The sequence below is a fragment of the Podarcis tiliguerta genome (assembly GCF_965153285.1).
Source record: "Podarcis tiliguerta genome assembly, chromosome: 2".
In the NCBI taxonomy this organism is placed as follows: domain Eukaryota; kingdom Metazoa; phylum Chordata; class Lepidosauria; order Squamata; family Lacertidae; genus Podarcis; species Podarcis tiliguerta.
The window spans coordinates 20,680,138-20,697,915 of NC_139535.1; the positions used below are offsets into that span (position 1 = coordinate 20,680,138).

General features: G+C 46.7%; 1 protein-coding gene and 1 long non-coding RNA gene across 6 annotated transcripts in view; one reads left to right on the forward strand and one right to left on the reverse strand.

Annotated features, from left to right (window-relative positions):
- On the reverse strand, nt 1–15,424 carry NDUFAF3 (NADH:ubiquinone oxidoreductase complex assembly factor 3). Of its 2 annotated transcripts, XM_083426810.1 has the most exons (7): nt 15,409–15,424; nt 11,243–11,356; nt 7,155–7,328; nt 5,040–5,232; nt 4,738–4,804; nt 2,667–2,767; nt 1–1,565 (listed from the first exon to the last, which is right to left on the reverse strand). In XM_083426810.1, the coding sequence occupies exons 3-7, from the start codon at nt 7,229–7,231 to the stop codon at nt 1,473–1,475; spliced, it is 531 nt and encodes a 176-aa protein (XP_083282936.1). In that variant the 5' UTR covers nt 7,232–7,328; nt 11,243–11,356; nt 15,409–15,424; the 3' UTR covers nt 1–1,472. The 2 variants fall into 2 exon arrangements, with proteins under 2 accessions (XP_083282936.1, XP_083282937.1); XM_083426811.1 differs by lacking the exons at nt 11,243–11,356; nt 15,409–15,424 and having other exon boundaries at nt 1–189; nt 1,463–1,565; nt 7,155–7,284.
- LOC310671045 overlaps nt 14,677–17,778 on the forward strand; it is a 15,020-nt gene continuing 11,918 nt past the window's right edge. For 2 of the 4 annotated variants that reach the window (XR_014507707.1, XR_014507708.1), the window contains exon 1: nt 14,677–14,900. This is a non-coding gene — a long non-coding RNA (uncharacterized lncRNA). The remainder of the gene's footprint in view (nt 14,901–17,778) is intronic. The other 2 variants (XR_014507709.1, XR_014507710.1) reach the window with 1 other exon arrangement.

Genomic DNA, 17,778 nt, shown 5'->3' on the forward strand with positions numbered 1-17,778 from the left:
TGGGTCCTTAACCCCTTTATACAGACTGGGAAAACACACACACATGGTTCCACGTTATTCTGTTTCAAGTATATTCTGGATCTTCGCCACTCTGGGCTAGTCCACGCTCAAATGCTAAGATTACACACTTCGCTCAAGGATGCCATCCATATTGCCAAAGGTCTGTCATTGGCTTGTCCTGTCTTCATTCTTAATTGGTTTTTATTGCAAGATTATTAAGGGGGGGAGACAAAAAGGAGGAGGAACACCTGTCAGCTTACATCAATTACATCTGCTGTGATTTATATAGAGAGATTGGGTATCCACTTGGGCGGCTGGGTAGCATATATCAAATGAAATTGATGTTTCTAGAAAGTACGTTCAGATGCAGCAAGGGATTTAAGGTCTTTAGACAACTCTGTAATAGGTGGTGAATATTTACCCTTCCAGGCTTGAAGTATAAATCACTCGGTGACTCTCTAAAGGCTTGCAAAATCAATTTTTGTTGTCCTGCCATCAATCCCATACAACTGGAACATAATTTAAAAGCACACGAACATCCATGAATATCAAGGATTTTGCTCATGCAAAGTTGTTACATACAACAACTTCAGAAAGTCCAGTTGCATTGAACAATACCACATCATATGCCTTAAGCAGCTATTTCCAGCATTACACTTCAAATGTCCGTCCGAGTTTGACAGCACCTTCTTGTAGAGTGGTTGTGGAGTCCAGTATATCCAAAAAGCCAATTTTTGCTGAATCAATCTCAAATCTAAATAAGTATTCTGTATTATATTCCAATATATTTTCTATTGCTAGGTTGTACAATACATTCTAACTCCCTGTTTCCATTCTTTCCTAAGTTCCTGAACTTCTACTTTTCAATAATTACAGGGTTTTTGTGTGTGTGAATATCCAATTATTTCTTCCAACTATTTGGGGGGAGTCTGCAGCCCTCAAAGCAGGCAGACCATAAACAGACACCGAGGAGCGCTATAACTGAAAATATTGCTATATCCAGCACTCATTGGTACTATAGTATCTAGACCGCAATATGGGAAACTAACAATCTCCATCGATCAGCTGATCTAATGTGCAAACTCCACAGTGCTAGATTTTTTTCCACAAGAAAGACTGCCTCTCTATCCTCAAATCCAGCTTGCCACATGAAGTTAATTTAGCACGTGGATCAAACTGAATACGGTTCTTTCTTTTTTACATTTCTAGACCCCAGGGCCTCATCCCAAAAGTGGGTGTTAAGTAAGCTGTCTTTAGAATTAGCCATGCTGGTGTACTTGTATTTTTTTTTAAAAAAAAGACTTGTCACTCATTCATACACATTTGCGCCTTGGGGCACAAAGGCTTGTGTTGCTTTCAAACAGGAGGGTCCCTCAAACGCAGCAACGAAGAACATGGCAGGTGTGACAACAGCGTTTCTTTCTTCGCCCTGCCAAAGACTCTTCCTTCCCCTGGGTCTTACCCTCAGAGATTCAGCCCCGTGTTACACCAGGAGGCGGGATAAGGCCGGCAGCAGTCATACGCCGCTCACTTGTCAAGAAGTTGAACGTTGCACAGGCATTGGGCTGCGGAAGCAATGAGACGGAAAAAGATTCAGAATTGTAGACCTGGGAAGGGACTGCGAGGGTCATCCAATCTGCTGCAACTCAGGAATCTTCTGTCCAATCATAGAATCATAGAGTTGGAAGAGACCCCAAGGGCCATCGAGTCCAACCCCCTGCCAAGCAGGAAACACCATCAGAGCACTCCTGACATATGGTTGTCAAGCCTCTGCTTAAAGACCTCCAAAGAAGGAGACTCCACCACACTCCTTGGCAGCAAATTCCACTGTCAAACAGCTCTTACTGTCAATGTGGGACTCCAACCCACAACCCTGCAATTAAGAGTCTCATGCTCTACCAACTGAGCTAGAAGAAGTTTGGGTTGGGGAAGGCATGGATCAAGGCAGAGTGCAAATCTAACGATAAAAGTGCATCTCAGCAAAAACAGAGTGTATCTCACTGCAGCAAACTGCTCATGTTACCAGTGTAGTGATCAATACCTAGAAGTTCCTACTCTTAAGGGGTAAAAAATACCCCTTATACCAGAGGCCTCGCAGCCAGAAACCTGGTGTTGGAAAGAACAAATAGCCAAGGAGCTCTAGAGATAAGATTTGCCCCAAATAAAGTACATCGCCATACAATTTCAGTGTGGTGTAGTGGTTAAGAGCAGTGGACTCGTAATCTGGTGAACTGGGTTCGCTTCCCCGCTCCTCCACATGCAGCTGCTGGGTGACCTTGGGCTAGTCACACTTTTGAAGTCTCTCAGCCTCACTCACCTCCCAGAGTGTTTGTTGTGGGGGAGGAAGGGAAAGGAGAATGTTAGCCGCTTTGAGACTCCTTAGGGTAGTGATAAAGCGGGATATCAAATCCCAAACTCCTCTTCTTCTTCTTCCTTAAGTTGTTGGCAGATATTGCCAACATTTCTTTGCCAGCAGGACTGGGAGCATTAGGCCCAAATTTGATTCTTAAGCCTAGAACACCATGCTGCTAGCATGTTCCGTCCAGCTCCAGATTCTAAATGCAGAGGCTTCAAATACAGAGGTGAGAGATTCAGATGAAGCAAGCACTAGAACTGAGGGAGAAGATTGTCTCCTTTGCTTCTCGTCCCCATTTTGGGCCTCTTACCGTATCTTGTACCTCCACAGCAATCCCACACTGACGCATTAACTTCAGGACCGCAGGATCCAGCCGCTCCACCTTGCTTCCCGTCCCCAGGACCAGGATTTCTAGGACAGCCAACAGATGAAACCACAGAAAGCGATTAGAAAGGACACCAGTTCAACCTTCCTCCTGAGCATTCTTCAGTGGTATGGCCTGCGAGAGGCAAAGATGGTCAGTTTGTGACTGGCATGCCAGCCGCTTCATTTGGCTCCGATCAGCTGCTAGGAATCCTATTTGCAGCCTCTATTCCATTTCCCCTTTTTTTTAAAAAAAACATTCCCCTGAAATATTTTAATGCAGTCCCCCCCCCCACCCCAGTAATAAAAGCTAACACAAAAACACTTTAAAAAATAATAATTATACAAGTCAAAGCAGCAAGATGCTCTCAGTTTCTTAGAGAGGGATGGGAAATTCCGTTTGCCACTCTTAAGTTTAATTTCATCATTTAATAAAAACACAATGGGGTCCCCCCCCCCCGTGAAGTTGTCCCATTATGGCAGCATAGGAAGAATGGATACAAAAACTTACAGAATATGCAGAAATGGCAAAACATACCGGAAGAATAAGAAATCAAGATAACAAATTTCTTTTTATAAAAGAATGGAAATGGTTTGTTGAATATTTACAAACTGTAAACAGATAAAAACACTGGTAGGATTATTGTTATAACCTGCAGCTATATAAGAGTGTGAGAGTGTGTGTGTGTAATATATATTATAAATAAATGAGCAAGTTAATTTGGATATGCAGAAGGTAACAAAAATAAATTTAAGGAACCGCAGAAAGAGGTGAAAGGAAGTCAAGTTTTAAAATGTCAAAATGAATGTAAAATCAGTGAAATGTATATCTCTGAAAGGTATAAATGAAATTTAAAAAAGAAGTCCCATTAGTGCCAGGACTTCGATCTGTGCAATGAAACTTCATTTTCCTGCACAACTGAACTTCCACTCCCTGCAGGAGTTCCACCATCTCCCCTGGGTCTTCCCAGGGGTCTACTGCTCAAGGCAAGTCAGGTGGACTGTGTACATCACCTGGGAACCCAAGGCAAGCTGCTCTTCAGAGGAAGAGCAGGCGGCAAGCTTGAAGCACGTTCTGGGGCAATATCCAGGTGTAAAACTGGATGATTACAACCAGGTTGCCCACAAACCGTCTGGTACGTAGGCTGAGACCCTATCTGCCTGCGGACTGTCTCGCCAGAGTGGTGCATGCTCTGGTTATCTCCCGCTTGGTCTACTGCAATGCGCTCTACGTGGGGCTACCTTTGAAGGTGACCCAGAAACTACAACTAATCCAGAATGCGGCAGCTAGACTGGTGACTGGGAGCGGCCGCTGAGACCATATAACACCAGTCTTGAAAGACCTACATTGGCTCCCAGTACGTTTCCGAGCACAATTCAAAGTGTTGGTGCTGACCTTTAAAGCCCTAAACGGCCTCGGTCCAGTATACCTGAAGGAGTGTCTCCACCCCCATCGTTCTGCCCAGACACTGAGGTCCAGCTCCGAGGGCCTTCTGGCGGTTCCCTCACTGCGAGAGGCCAAGTTACAGGGAACCAGGCAGAGGGCCTTCTCGGTAGTGGCGCCCGCCCTGTGGAACGCCCTCCCATCAGATGTCAAAGCGATAAACAACTACCTGACACTCAGAAGACATCTGAAGGCAGCCCTGTTCAGGGAAGTTTTTAATATGTGACATTTTAGTGTATTTTTCATCTTTGTTGGAAGCCGCCCAGAGTGGCTGGGGAAACCCAGCCAGATGGGCGGGGTACAAATAAATTATTATTATTATTATTATTATTATTATTAATAATAATAATAATTATTATTCCCTGCTTTTTGCTTCCTTCCCGTCCCTACAAGAGCACAGTAAGTGTGCGCTGGCTGACCTGTGGCCGTCTACATATTGCTGTACCAGAAGAACTCCCCACCAGCTCCAGCCAGCATAGCTAAAAGTCGGGGATGATCGGATATAAAATCCAACAACATCTGGCAGGCCAGAGGTTCCCCATGCCAGGCGTAAGGGAAATTAGAGCACTTGTACCTATTCGAGGCTCCAGCAGGCGGAACAGGATGAGGCTCTCAGCAGTGATGTCCTTATGTGTGCCAACCTGGAAAGGACGGGAGGAAAAAGGAAGTCCTGTAATTACTTTAGAAGAGAAAAAATAGGCTACACAGCTCAGGATATGGTTGTGAGATCAATGATCTAACAAAAGATCTCAGGACTTGGAAATAATATCTTCCAGGGTTGACAGTCCTGTCTGCCCTGGAATCTCCTTCCTAGCACCGCAGTCCGCATTTCCAAGCATCGGGGTGGATGTTGAGGAGTCGAAAGGCCCCACTCACGTTCCACTGCAGGATGGCTCGTGGCAAGACTGCGCAAGGCCCCACCACCTTGTTCCCGCTGATGCTGAAGCCTCGTTCACTGTAGCCTTCTATGTACATGATGTCTTGGGATTCCTTCTCCAGGTGTTGGATGGTGGTCTTCTGGTAGAGCTCATCATCTGAAGGTGTCAGGCGATGGTCTCGCTGGGGTGGCCTGGCGGTGGAGGTAGGGAGAAGAAGACACTTGAGATTGTATCTAAATCACAGCGCGCTCAGGATCACTGCTGGGAGGCGAGAGCTCAGAGGGTCTACCTCCTTCTGTGTGATATAAGGGTTAAAGTCTACCCCTGATAGAGCTCTCTCTCTCTCATATCCCACTTTTTCATTTTCTTTATTTTTTGTTTCCGGTTTTCCTCTTTATTTTTATTTAGATTAGTTTCGTTTTCATAACGTGCTGGAAAGTTTCAATAAAATTGTATGTTTCCGAGCACAATTCAAAGTGTTGGCATTGACTTTTAAAGCCTTAAAAGGCCTCATCCCTGTTGTAAGTGCATCTCCACTCCCATCGCTCAGCCTGGACACTGAGGTCCAGCTCCGAGGGTCTTCTGGCAGTTCCCTCACTGCGAGAAGCAAAGCTACAGGGAACCAGGCAGAGGGCCTTCTTGGCAATGGCGCCTTCTATGTGGAACGCCCTCCCGTCAGATGTCAAGGAGATAAAGAACGACACAACTTTTAGAAGACACTTGAAGGCAGCCCTGTATCGGGAAGATTTAAATGTTTGACGTTTTATTATGTTTTTATATACAGTGGTACCTCGAGTTAAGTACTTAATTCGTTCCGGAGGTCCATTCTTAACTTGAAACTGTTCTTAACCTGAAGCACCACTTTAGTTAATGGGGCCTCCTGCTGCTGCCACACCGTCGGAGCACGATTTCCGTTCTCATCCTGAAGCAAAGTTCTTAACCTGAAGCACTATTTCTGGGTTAGGGGAGTCTTTAAGCTGAAGCGTATGTAACCTAAAGCGTATGTAACCTGAGGTACCACTGTACTATAAATACCTTCCATATCACCTCAAAATAATTTCTCCTCTCTATTCCCCATCTTACCTTGATAGCACACATTGATTTATCATTAATAGCTATATCCCACACCTCTTCGAACCATTCTTCCATTTTATATTCATCCTAGCTCTTCCAGCTGTTTTGGACTACAACTCCCATCAGCCCCCGCCAGCACAGCAGATGGACAGGGCTGTAGGGTGCTGGACATTTGGAAGGCACCAGGCTGCCTGAGCTTGCTTTAGGTTATGTTTAACAACAACAACAACAACAATAATGAAGAATTACTCTTAAGTACATGCAGAGTATATTTTTATTCTGCATAATTAATTTCTGAAACCACCACCACCACCACAATAATAATAATAATAATAATAATAATAATAATAATAATAATAATAATGAAGAATTACTCTTAAGTACATGCAGAGTATATTTTTATTCTGCATAATTAATTTCTGAAACCACTGAGTTGCTGTAGGCAGCTCAAGCATACCCATGAAATTCAGAGTGCTATGCTTGGAAGCCAAGAGCAAGAATAGGAATATTTCTGCAAAGCAGCTGCTTTTAACCAAGCTTTTGAAATGGGATGACTTCTGTATTGCTATGATCTTGTGTTTTGTAAGCCTTCCCTTGGTGAAAAAAGGTGGGGTATATGCTTTTCAAGTAAATAAAAGCTGACATCGTGCAGGACGGGCAAGTGGCGACTCCAAGTCCCATCAGCCCCGGCCTGCACTGCCAATGGTCAGAGATGGCATGGGCTGCGTCCCAATGTCACCTGGAGGGCAAAAAATGTTAGACACCCCGCTTCAAGGCTCAGTCACTAACATAAAACACTAAGAAGCTGGGCTTGCTTCCTTGCTCCGTTTTTTCTTACTGGCAGGAAAGCGGTGCAGTTAAAATCTTCACGCCAGGAGCGTTAGATCCTCCCCGCCCAAAAATGCTGTGAAGGGATAGGCTCGACCAGTTGGATTTCTGCCTGGCAAGAAACCCAAGTCACGGTGACGGCGTGGGCGGCGGGCAGCCCCGAGCCATAGGGCACTGTCAGTTTCCTCCGCGGGGTGTAGATCCCGCTTACCTGCTGAGATAAACGGGCCTTGCCGCAGCAGCGAGCCTCCAGCCCAGGGCTGGCCCGAGCAGCCTGAGCGGAGCCATCCGTGGAGGAGGAAGAAGCGAAAACGCGCGCCAGACCCGGAGCGGCGCCAGCGGAACTCTCGCAAGCGGAGCCAGAAGAGGAGGAGCCGGAGGTTGTCTGGTGGAGGGAGAGAGAGAGAGAGAGCGCAGGCGGTGATATAAAACTGCACTGAGAAAAATCCCCACTAGATGGTGACATCTTTCTCCCTTCCAGAGGGTAGGCTCCGTGAACATATAGCATCACGCAACCTCTGTTGGGCAAAAGATTCCTGGATTGAAGCGGGTTGGACTAGATGACCCGAGGGACCCTTCCAACTCTACGATTCTATGATGCCGCAGCCTTTGCGAGTGAGTTGATAGCCACTTTATTAGACTTTATTAGAAACCACCGGAGTAGAAATCATATACAGTGGTACCTCGGGTTACATACGCTTCGGGTTACATACGCTTCAGGTTACATACGCTTCAGGTTACAGACTCCGCTAACCCAGAAATAGTGCTTCAGGTTAAGAACTTTGCTTCAGGATGAGAACAGAAATTGTGCTCCAGTGGCGCGGCAGCAGCAGGAGGCCCCATTAGCCAAAGAGGTGCTTCAGGTTAAGCACAGTTTCAGGTTAAGTACGGACCTCTGGAACGAATTAAGTACTTAACCCGAGGTAACACTGTATCGAACAGATGGAAAGCTCTTCAATCTGAGCAGGCTGAAAGCAAAGAGTAAGGTTACTGTAACTTCCGTCATAGAGCTTCAGATGCTGATGACAATGTAGTGTGCGTATGCTCAGAGGATGACCTCCAAACCATCCTAAATATTTTTGCAGAAGCTTATGAAAAGCTTGGCTGTCACTCAACATCCAAAAAACCAAAGTGTTGCACCAACAAGTACAAAATAACCCCTCTGCAGCGCCACAAATCCAACTCAATGGTGTAATGTTGGAAAATATTGATCACTTCTCCTACCTAGGTAGTTATATTTCCACAAGGGCCAAGACTGATGCCAAAATCCAGCATTGCCTGAACTCTGCGAGTGCAGTTTTCTCCTGACTGAAGTGCAGAGTGTTTGAGGACCAGGACATTCGCAGGGAAACCAAAATGCTTGTTTACAGTGCTCTTGTACTACCAATCTTACTATATGCTTGTGAAGCATGGACCACTTATAAACGCCATCTCCAACTCCTCTAAAAAGTCCATCAACAGTGTCTCCGAAAAATTTTACACATCACTTGGGAAGACAGGCGAACTAATATCAGTGTACTGGAAGAAGCAAAGATCACCAGAGTTAAAGCAATGATTCTTCAACATCAACTTCGTTGGACAGGTCATGTTGTGTGGATGCCTGATGATCGTCTTCCAAAGCAACTACTCTATTCCAAACTTTAAAATGGAAAGCGTAATGCTGGTGCTCAACAAAAGAGGTTTAAAGACTGTCTCAGGGCAAATATTAAAAAATGTAGTATAAACACTGACAACTGGGAAACACTGGCCTGCAAGCGCTCCAGTTGGAGAACAGCCTTTACCAAAGGTGTCATGGGCTTTCAAGACACTCGAACTCAGGACACAAGGGAGAAACGTGCTAAGAGGAAGGCATGCTTGTCAAACCCACATCATGATCAACTCCCGTCCGGAAACCAATGTCCCCACTGTGGAAGGATGTGTGGATCCAGAATTGGCCTCCACAATCACTTACGGACTCACTGTTAAAACCATGTTTATGGAAGACAATCTTACTCGGCTACAAGTGAGAAGACTTTATTAGATGGAAAGCACACTCCTGTGCAGATGTAAGGCCCATGGGGTTTACTCTGGAGTAAGGGGTTTCAGCTTTTCCATACATAAAATTTGTCTTCTTTTTTTAATATTTTAGTTGATATGCTTTAGTTGAGATTCCTGTATTGCAGGGAGTTGGACTGGTTGACCCTTGCAGTCCCTTCCATCTCCATGATTCTGTGATTTAGTCTTTGAGGGTTCAAGTCTGCATTACAAGCCAAAGCATGACGCATCTAAGGAAAACCAGCTTTCTGTTTCATCCCTATAAAATAGAGGAGGAGACCCAGGGACCTTCTATTGCTGGTCTCCAACGCCTATCACTCATGACCATGCTGACAGGCGGCTGGTTTTATTTTGCACTATTTAAAACCAACTGTATGCTGCCTTCCGTTCCAAATAACGCCCGAGATGCTTCACAAAGCAATAAAGCGACATGAAATATTACAACAGAAACAGTCTGCAAAGCCCCTGACAAACAGCTGGTTTGCCAGAAACCTTCAAAGCGCTGCAGGAACCGGCGCTAAGCAGAATCATTCCCCCTTCACATATGAAGGGAGAGGAAACTCTTTCGGGAGCTCTGGGGGTGCACCCAAACTCAGCACTAAAAAGGAAGCGGAGAAGTCTCTCTCCTTCACTTTTAAGCCCCATCTTGCTGCGATCTTAAGAGATGGAAACTCCCCAAGGTTTGGGTATAGTATGTTTTTTTGTGACCAATGTAACATGCACAACCGATCTTGCTCCTAGCATAAAATTGTCAGTTCAGCAAATAAGAAAGCCTATTGTTTGTTTTCTTGGAGAGGGTTTTATCTGAATTTTAGAGGGGGGGGTGGAATAGAGATGTTCTGAGTTATCTTGCATGTGGTGCTTCTGGTTGTTTTACTCACATCTAAAATGCCATTTTGAAAAACAGATCATGAAACTTTGGGAAATTATTTTTAAAATCATATTAAATTTAACGAGATATTTGACATTGGAACGGACTACCTCCAAAGATGGTAGACTCTCTTTCACTGAAGGTCTTTAAACAAAAGTTGGATGGCTATTCTGCCAGAGATTTAGCTGTGATTTTTGGGATCCCTTCCAATCCTACAATTCTATGATTCCATATATAACCTGTTAACTATATGTGAAGATGGAAAATGGCTCTCTAAGTTTGATGTTTTCATGGAATCACCTGCCACACAAGCAAACAAAACTCTGGCTATTAATTTGACAGCTTTTGGGTTATATTTGGCGGGGTGCCTTTGACTAATGGCAAGACGCACATGGCCACACATTCACACAGAGTCTGTTCTTAGGGTGGCAAAAGGATGCCATTTGCTTGTGGTTTGGCAAATATGATCCTGCCCATCTGCCACTGGGCAGGATGGGGAAATCTGCCAGTATCTCACCTTGTCTCCAATTAACATGCAGGTGCTTGTGGAAAGACCCCAATGTCCCCAAAGACCGGTGTTTTCCAGCCATTCTGGCTCAAGTTTGAAGGAGGGGAGGGAAAACAGGTGCCAGAGGGTATGTTTTGAGGGGCAGGGGAGGTGCCAGGTGTCAGCAAAGGGAGGGGTGGGCAAGAAATTCAAGCCCGTGAACTTGCATGTGTCCTGCAGACAACAGAGCCCCTCACCAGAGCCAATTTCTCCTAAAGCCTTCCTCCTCCCACCTGAATCTAGGCCCCTTCCGACTCCAAAATCCACCTCTGTGTGATCTCCTGTTTGCGGGGACATTCCTAGCATCAGAAGATCAAAATAGGGAGAAACAACTGAAGGTTCGAGGGCCAATTGCAATCTCTCCTTGAACCCAGGGATGCTTCCTGCTTGCCCTTTGTGTACACACACACATACACACACACAGGCAGGTGCCACAATGATTTGTCAGAAATGCTGGATTTTTATTTTTTTTGGTAATACTAAAACACAAACAGCTGTAAGATCCAAGTACAATTTGAAGTTCTGGTTAAAGCCGTATGCAGTAGGGAACCTGTAGCTCTCCAGAAGTTGCCAGACTACCAACTCCCATCATCCCTGACCAGGGGTCATGCTGACTGGTGCTGATGGGAGCTGGAGTCCAACAATATCTAGAGCAGGTATAGGCAAACTCAGCTCTCCAGATGTTTTGGGACTACAGTTCCCATCATCCCTGACCACTGGTCCTGTCAGCTAGGGATCATGGGAGTTGTAGTCCCAAAACATCTGGAGGGCCACAGGTCATTCCTTCTACTCACCAGTCGCTGCCCTATGCAGTCTGAGTCAGGAGAGTAATGGTAAAGGCACCTACACCTATGGAGATCACTCTACATTTCTGTGCTTTTAAAAAACAACAGTCCAAGAAAAGACAGAAGAATCACAGGAGAGTTACAGGATGACCTGAAGTTGCTGATGTGCGGATGCCCTGTAAAAAAACCTGAGTAAATGAAGCATAGCAGGTTCCACACTGAATGCCTAACGTAGAAAAAACCTTTCATCTGTTTCAGATTTGAACACGGCTCCTGCTATCTTTATACCCTGCACAGTTGGTTTGTAGTCATTATTTTTGTAATTTTTGTGTTGCTGTTTTGAAATTGTTTTCTGTGCTGTTAGACCCCCTAGAACAGATATATCCAACATGGTCCCCTCCAGGTGCTGTTGGACTCCAGTTCCCATCAGTCCCAGCATGATCCATGGTCTGAAATCATGGGAGTTGTAGTCTAACCGCATCAGAAAGAAGCCACACTGTCAGCTAGAAGTTTTGCTTTAAACTGAAGGACATGCTTATTAGGATACAGTGGTACCTCGGGTTACATACACTTCAGGTTACATACGCTTCAGGTTACAGACTCCGCTAACCCAGAAATAGTACCTCGGCTTAAGAGCTTTGCTTCAGGATGAGAACAGAAATTGTGCTCCGGCAGCGCGGCGGCAGCGGGAGGCCCCATTAGCTAAAGTGGTGCTTCAGGTTAAGAACAGTTTCAGGTTAAGTACGGACCTCCGGAACGAATTAAGTACTTAACCCGAGGTACCACTGTACTTAGAAATAAATAATGAAATAAGGGCCTCAAAAGGGAGCAGTGCCCAGTTAAAAAAAAGGAAGGCACAACATGAAACACTAATTTGGCAACATACAGTTTTAGTACCCCCACAGAGTCGCAATTGTAGTATCAGCTGAAGCAACTTTGTGAACTGCCCTTTTGTTTTGTTTTAAGACATCTATATGTCTCATGAGAAGAGAAGACTCCCTGGAAAAGACCCTGATGTTGGGAAAGATGGAGGGCACAAGGAGAAGGGGACGACAGAGTACGAGATGGTTGGACGGTGTTCTCGAAGCTACCTGCATGAGTTTGACCAAACTGTGGGAGGCAGTGGAAGACAGGAGTGCCTGGCGTGCTCTGGTCCATGGGGTCACAAAGAGTCGGACACGACTAAACAACAACAACATGCCACTTAACAATCTGCCTCTCTAAGTGGTGTACATAAAAGTGGGCATTCAGGATGTTCAGGCATCAAGACCTGAAAGGCAATCAGCTGGGAAGAACACAAGCAAGAATAATCTTTCCCAGTGGGATTTTGTGCGCAGGGAGAACAGCTCAAGTGATAACATGGTATCACTTGATGTTGATGATGAGGGGACACATCTCCCTGGTTTGCTGTTTAATCCCTCTCGTAGGCTTAAAAAAAAACAAAACCCAACAACAAATCTCTGATCGGGTGGGGAAGCAGCCTGCACACCTGCATGTTGAGTCAGAGCCACAGGTGAAACCCAATCCCAATAAGCTGCTTGGAGAGGGTCTTGGGTTCCCTCCTTCTCTACGTTAATAGGGTGGGAAGGACGCGCAGGCCTTCTGTTCCCCACTTGGCATCGTTTGTAGCCATCTGGGCTCATCTGGATGCTGAAGTCACTTTGGCGCCTCTCGTCTCCGCCTCTTCTCCCCCCCCCCACAGGCTTTGTTGCTGAACCACCCCACCTACAACCAGGAGCTGCAATTAAGCAGAGCCCCCCACCCCACCTTTCCGCTAATTTATTTGGGGTCTGCTGTATTGTATTCAGAATGGAGGTGTGTTTGCGAGAGCTGCGAGCTCTGTTTTGTTGTGCCTGCTCTGATTCCCTGCAGCTGTGATGTCTGAAACCCAGGGATGTGGAATAAGGAAACCGTTGTGTGGAATCAGGATCCTATGGCAACCCAAACAGCAAGGGGATAATAAACTGGGCGGCAGTGCGGGGGGGGGGGGACACCCACCACTAGGAGCTTGGTCACAAACTGAGGCAACCACAGCCCAATAAGCTAACACCAGCTTGATGAAAGCAGCTGAGCCTGATATCCAGGCCAGGCCGGCCCTTGAACTTGAATTTGCCATTTGACTTTACACACAGTCACAGACTGCCATGCATTTAAAGCACATAGCTTTCTGCAAAGAATCCTGGGAAATGTGGTTTGTTAAGGGTGCTGGGAACCATAGCTCTGTAAGGGGTGAACTCCCATTCCCAGGAACAGACACTGCTCAGTGGGACATATTTCCTGGTGTGTGAATAGGACTGTGTCTTAAATAAGGCTTTTAAATACAGTGGTACTTTGGGTTACATACACTTCAGGTTACAGACACTTCAGGTAACAGACTCCGCCAACCCAGAAATAGTACCTCAGGTTAAGAACTTTGCTTCAGGATGAGAACAGAAATCGTGTGGTGGCAGTGCAGCAGCAGCAGCGGGAGGCCCCATTAGCTAAAGTGGTGTTACAGGTTAAGAACAGTTTCAGGTTAAGAACGGACCTCCGGAACGAATTAAGTTCTTAACCCGAGGTACCACTTTACATTTATTACCATTTTCTCTGGCTCCAGCTTACTCCCACTGCATGGCAAAGTGATTAACACTGCGGCAATCTTGTGTATGCCTCCAGAGAAGCGAGTCCTGCTGAGTTCAATAGGGCTCATTCCCATCTAGTGGGGAATAACATTGCAAACTGACAGACTGAGGCCTAATCCTCTGGCACCAACTGTCTGGGGTTTGCACCAAAGCACGACAGGCCTTACCATTACTATTTTCAATTATTCTTACAATTTATACCGTGCCTTTCATTATTCTCCTGATCTATTTTATATTCACAACAACCCTGTGTGGTAGGTTAGGTTGAGAAACAGACCCAACCTAGCCCCACCCATTGACCTTCCTGGCGGAGTGTGGATTTGAACCCAGGCCCTAGTCTTGACAACCACCACACAGCCACAGGCAGCTGGCTTGGGGCCTGGTGAGAAGCTAGCAAATGGTTTGCGATTCCAGTCATTATTTCGGGGGAGGGGGCGCGGCGCGGTGCTTCTTGGATTGGTTTGCATCAGAAGAACCTGAGCACAAGACACTTTTGACACAGGTAGGTATGCAGGCAGTGCCAGACGTCTTGGGGACGGAGTGTGTTTGCGCTCGCGCGTCTGAGTGTCTGTCCTACTCTGGAGTAGGGTGAGCACTGGAAATGGGTGAGAGAAACCAGTAGCACTTGAGGCGGAGCAAGCAGCAGGCCCGGCCCGGGAGGGATTTAGCCAGAGCATAGCAAGACCAAAAGCGAAAGTGGCTCGACGGCTGCGAGAGCAAAGGAGAAGTTCGTTTGGAGGAGGCGAGTGTGTCTTTGTATGTGTGTACGCGCGCGCGGGGGGGGGGGGGTTCCAGGCTTTCCCGAGCCCTGATTGGCTGCGGCGGCCTTCCCAGGAGAGGACGGAAGGGGGTAATTCGCTGGTCCTCTCTGCATAAAGTAGCCTCCGCGAGGAGCAGCGCAGAAAGGGCCGGGGCGCACAGGCTGGCACGCTTTTCAGAGCTGTGCCCACGCAGCCTGGCCGGGCCGTGCCTCGACTTGCCCATTAGGCGGGCGGGCAGGTTCCCTTCCGACGTGCCTGGCTCTTGTGCCCTGGTCTGGATCCGCGGCACGCAAAGCTGAGCGAGGGCACTTGGTCGCCCCGCTTCCACAGACTGGCAGGTGAGAGGTGGGTGATGCGCGCCTGGGTGGGAGAGAGGGGGCATCAGGAGGGCTGGCACCTCACACCTGTTTCTGCACAGGTATAGATATATAGGGGAGAGAGAGAGAGGTAGGTTAAACTCCACTGGAGTGTCTCCACACATTATTCTTACCCGGAGTAACTCAAAAGACTTGCACATTCATCACAACGTTTTAATGGTCAGGCCAGAAATACACAGGTAACAGGATGGTGTGGCTGATCGGGGGGGGGGGGGTTGCGAGTGGAGGAAAGCAGTTGCGTTGAACCCCACAGACAGGGTGTGGCCTGTGCTAAGGAAGCAGTGCACACAGTGAGGCCAAAGAACTAGGAAGAGAGCAGGATCAACGTGAAAACAGGGGCAAAACTAGGCTATACTTCATCCGAGCCAAAGACCCAGTTTGCTGCCACCACCATTCCCGCCCCCCGCATTGGGTATACTGTGCTTTTAAGAAATGCAACAGGCAGAAATGCAACAGGTAGATCCTTTACCTTGTCACTGCCTCTGGTTTCATCAAGCCAGGTGTCCTCAACTGGTGGCATTGGCAAATTGGCAAAAGGAATTGGGTGTGGTGGCTAGGAAGCAAGGGGCACTTTCCTCCCAAGAACCTCCTTGCATTTCTCAATGCCGCAAAATACTCCCCTCCCTAACCCAAACTAGTGCCAAGAGTGGGAGAGCAGGGATCCGCATCTCTGCTTGGAAAAGAGAGATCCCAATTTTGCCAGAAGCTTGCTGAGTGGTCTCAGGCAGGCCACAACCTTTTGCAACCCCCCCCCCCCAAACATCCATCTGTAAAAACTGGGGATAGTGGCAGTGGGTTTGAGGAAAAGATGACTGGAAGAAGGAAATGTTAGTACAGCTCCTAAGGTGTGTTTTATTCCCCCGTGGCGCAAGATGTTCCAAGGTATCTAAATTAACAGGAAATATTCTGGGCCAAGTCTGAGTTTCTGCAAGAATTGAAGGTATACCCCCCCAAAAAAAACAAGTCCTCTTTGTTCCATACTTTTCAGAGTTGAAGGCCAAACAATATGTTGAGAGACGGATGATCAAGTTTTCTATATTTCGGATGATCAGGTTTTCTATATTTCTTTCTCGGCATTCTTTGAGGGGTGGTGAGGATCTGAACCAGGACTGTGGGGAAAGGGAGGTTTGCCCTTTCATAAGGATCATAATATTAGGGGTGGGAAGGGGTGCTCCCGGGAGAAGATTAAGCCCAACCGCATGCACAGCACAGGAATCTTGAAATTACACCGAAGCATAGAATAAAAGAATAACTAAGGGTCCCCCTTTCATAACTCGGGCTTAATGTGGATTGTGAACCTCTTGTTCCTCCTTTAGTTTCCCCCTTTAGTTCCATGTGGCCTTCTGCTCCAAGTATTGCTGTTCCACACTTAAACAAATCCAGAGCTTCGATGCAGCTCTGCTTTTAGGATTTTCAGAGCATAGGGAATCTCTGGAGGAGAAAGAGTGGGACAGCTGTAGCTGAAGGAAAAGCCTGGATTGGCCCTAAAAATCCCCCTCTCTGCTGTTTTCAGGTGGAGCTTGCTTCACCTCGAAGCTGCTGTTTGCACCCCATTTACGTAGGTAAACTTTCCAGTCCTTTAAAAAAAATAATGCATTCAGGTCTTGGAGCTTTTCAACACCCGCATAGCAGGCAGAAATCAACAGGTGAACCTTCCCCCACCCTGGAGTTTCCATGCCAAGAAAAGCTGTTACTGCTTCTTTGTTGTTGTTTTTAATAGCTTCGCTGTTTGAGGTTGTTGCTTATTTACTTACTTCCTGCCTTTCTTCCACTGTGGAACCCAAGGCAGCATTGCATGTGGTTCCCACATGCTCTCTCATTCAGTCACTGACCAGACTTGGACCTGCCTCTTGCACCTTTGGACCATACCATGGGCATGCAGTGGCTAATGGCGCAGATCCTTTCAGCCATGACTGATGCATTAGGGTGGGATTCAGCTATTGTTTTGTTCAGACCAGACCCGCTGAAACTAATGAGCATGACTAAGTTAGCTCTGTTAATTTCAACGCGTCTGCTCAGAGTTGAAGACCACCCTTCGTTGCCTAGTCGTTTGGACTGCTTTGCTCCCTGGGAAAGCCCCCATTGGATGAGCTGGGACCCCCCACACAGAGAGATGGTTCCTCTCCCCAATTATTTTCAGCAACCCGCTTGCTAGAGAGGCTGGATTTCAAATATTGGTGAGCTGCTCCTTTTCCAATCGAGAATTGGTGGGTTCCCCCTGTTTTAATTGGATCTGTTCTGGTGCCTTCAGTGGCAGGCTGACACACAGGAATTTAGGAGGGGAAACATGTCCAGCAGAAAGAGAGAGGAAGAAGGGGAAATTCCACCTGTTAAACAATGCCTCAGTATCTGGTGGCTGTTCAGCTTACCAGAGCCCTGTAGCAAAAAGCGGCAAACCTACAGAGCAGTCAGTCCATTGTGACTCTTGTATTTGGATCACATGCTTGGTTCTCTGAATCAGAATTCAGAGGCACAACCAAGACTTCCGATCGAGGTGGTTTATGTTTTCAGAAGTGCGGCCAACGGTTTCGATCTGTAGCAACAAAATGAGGTGACCTTGTGGGTTTTGAGGACAATGGCTGCAACACGTTGGTTGTGTTTCCGCAGGTTCAGAAAGCAGTTTAGAGATCTGCTATGGATTTATTTATTTATTTAAAAAAAGAGGAAATGGGGGGATGGGGAATCGGCGTTTGTGATTCTGCTGACATGTGTATTTTTGTCTCTCTGGAGTTTTTTTGGGGTTTTTTGCGCACACTGGAACACACACACACAACCAAAATTAACTTTTGACCTTGGGGGAGTTAAAGAGCTGTTTGGGCACTGTCTGAGATGGCTTTGG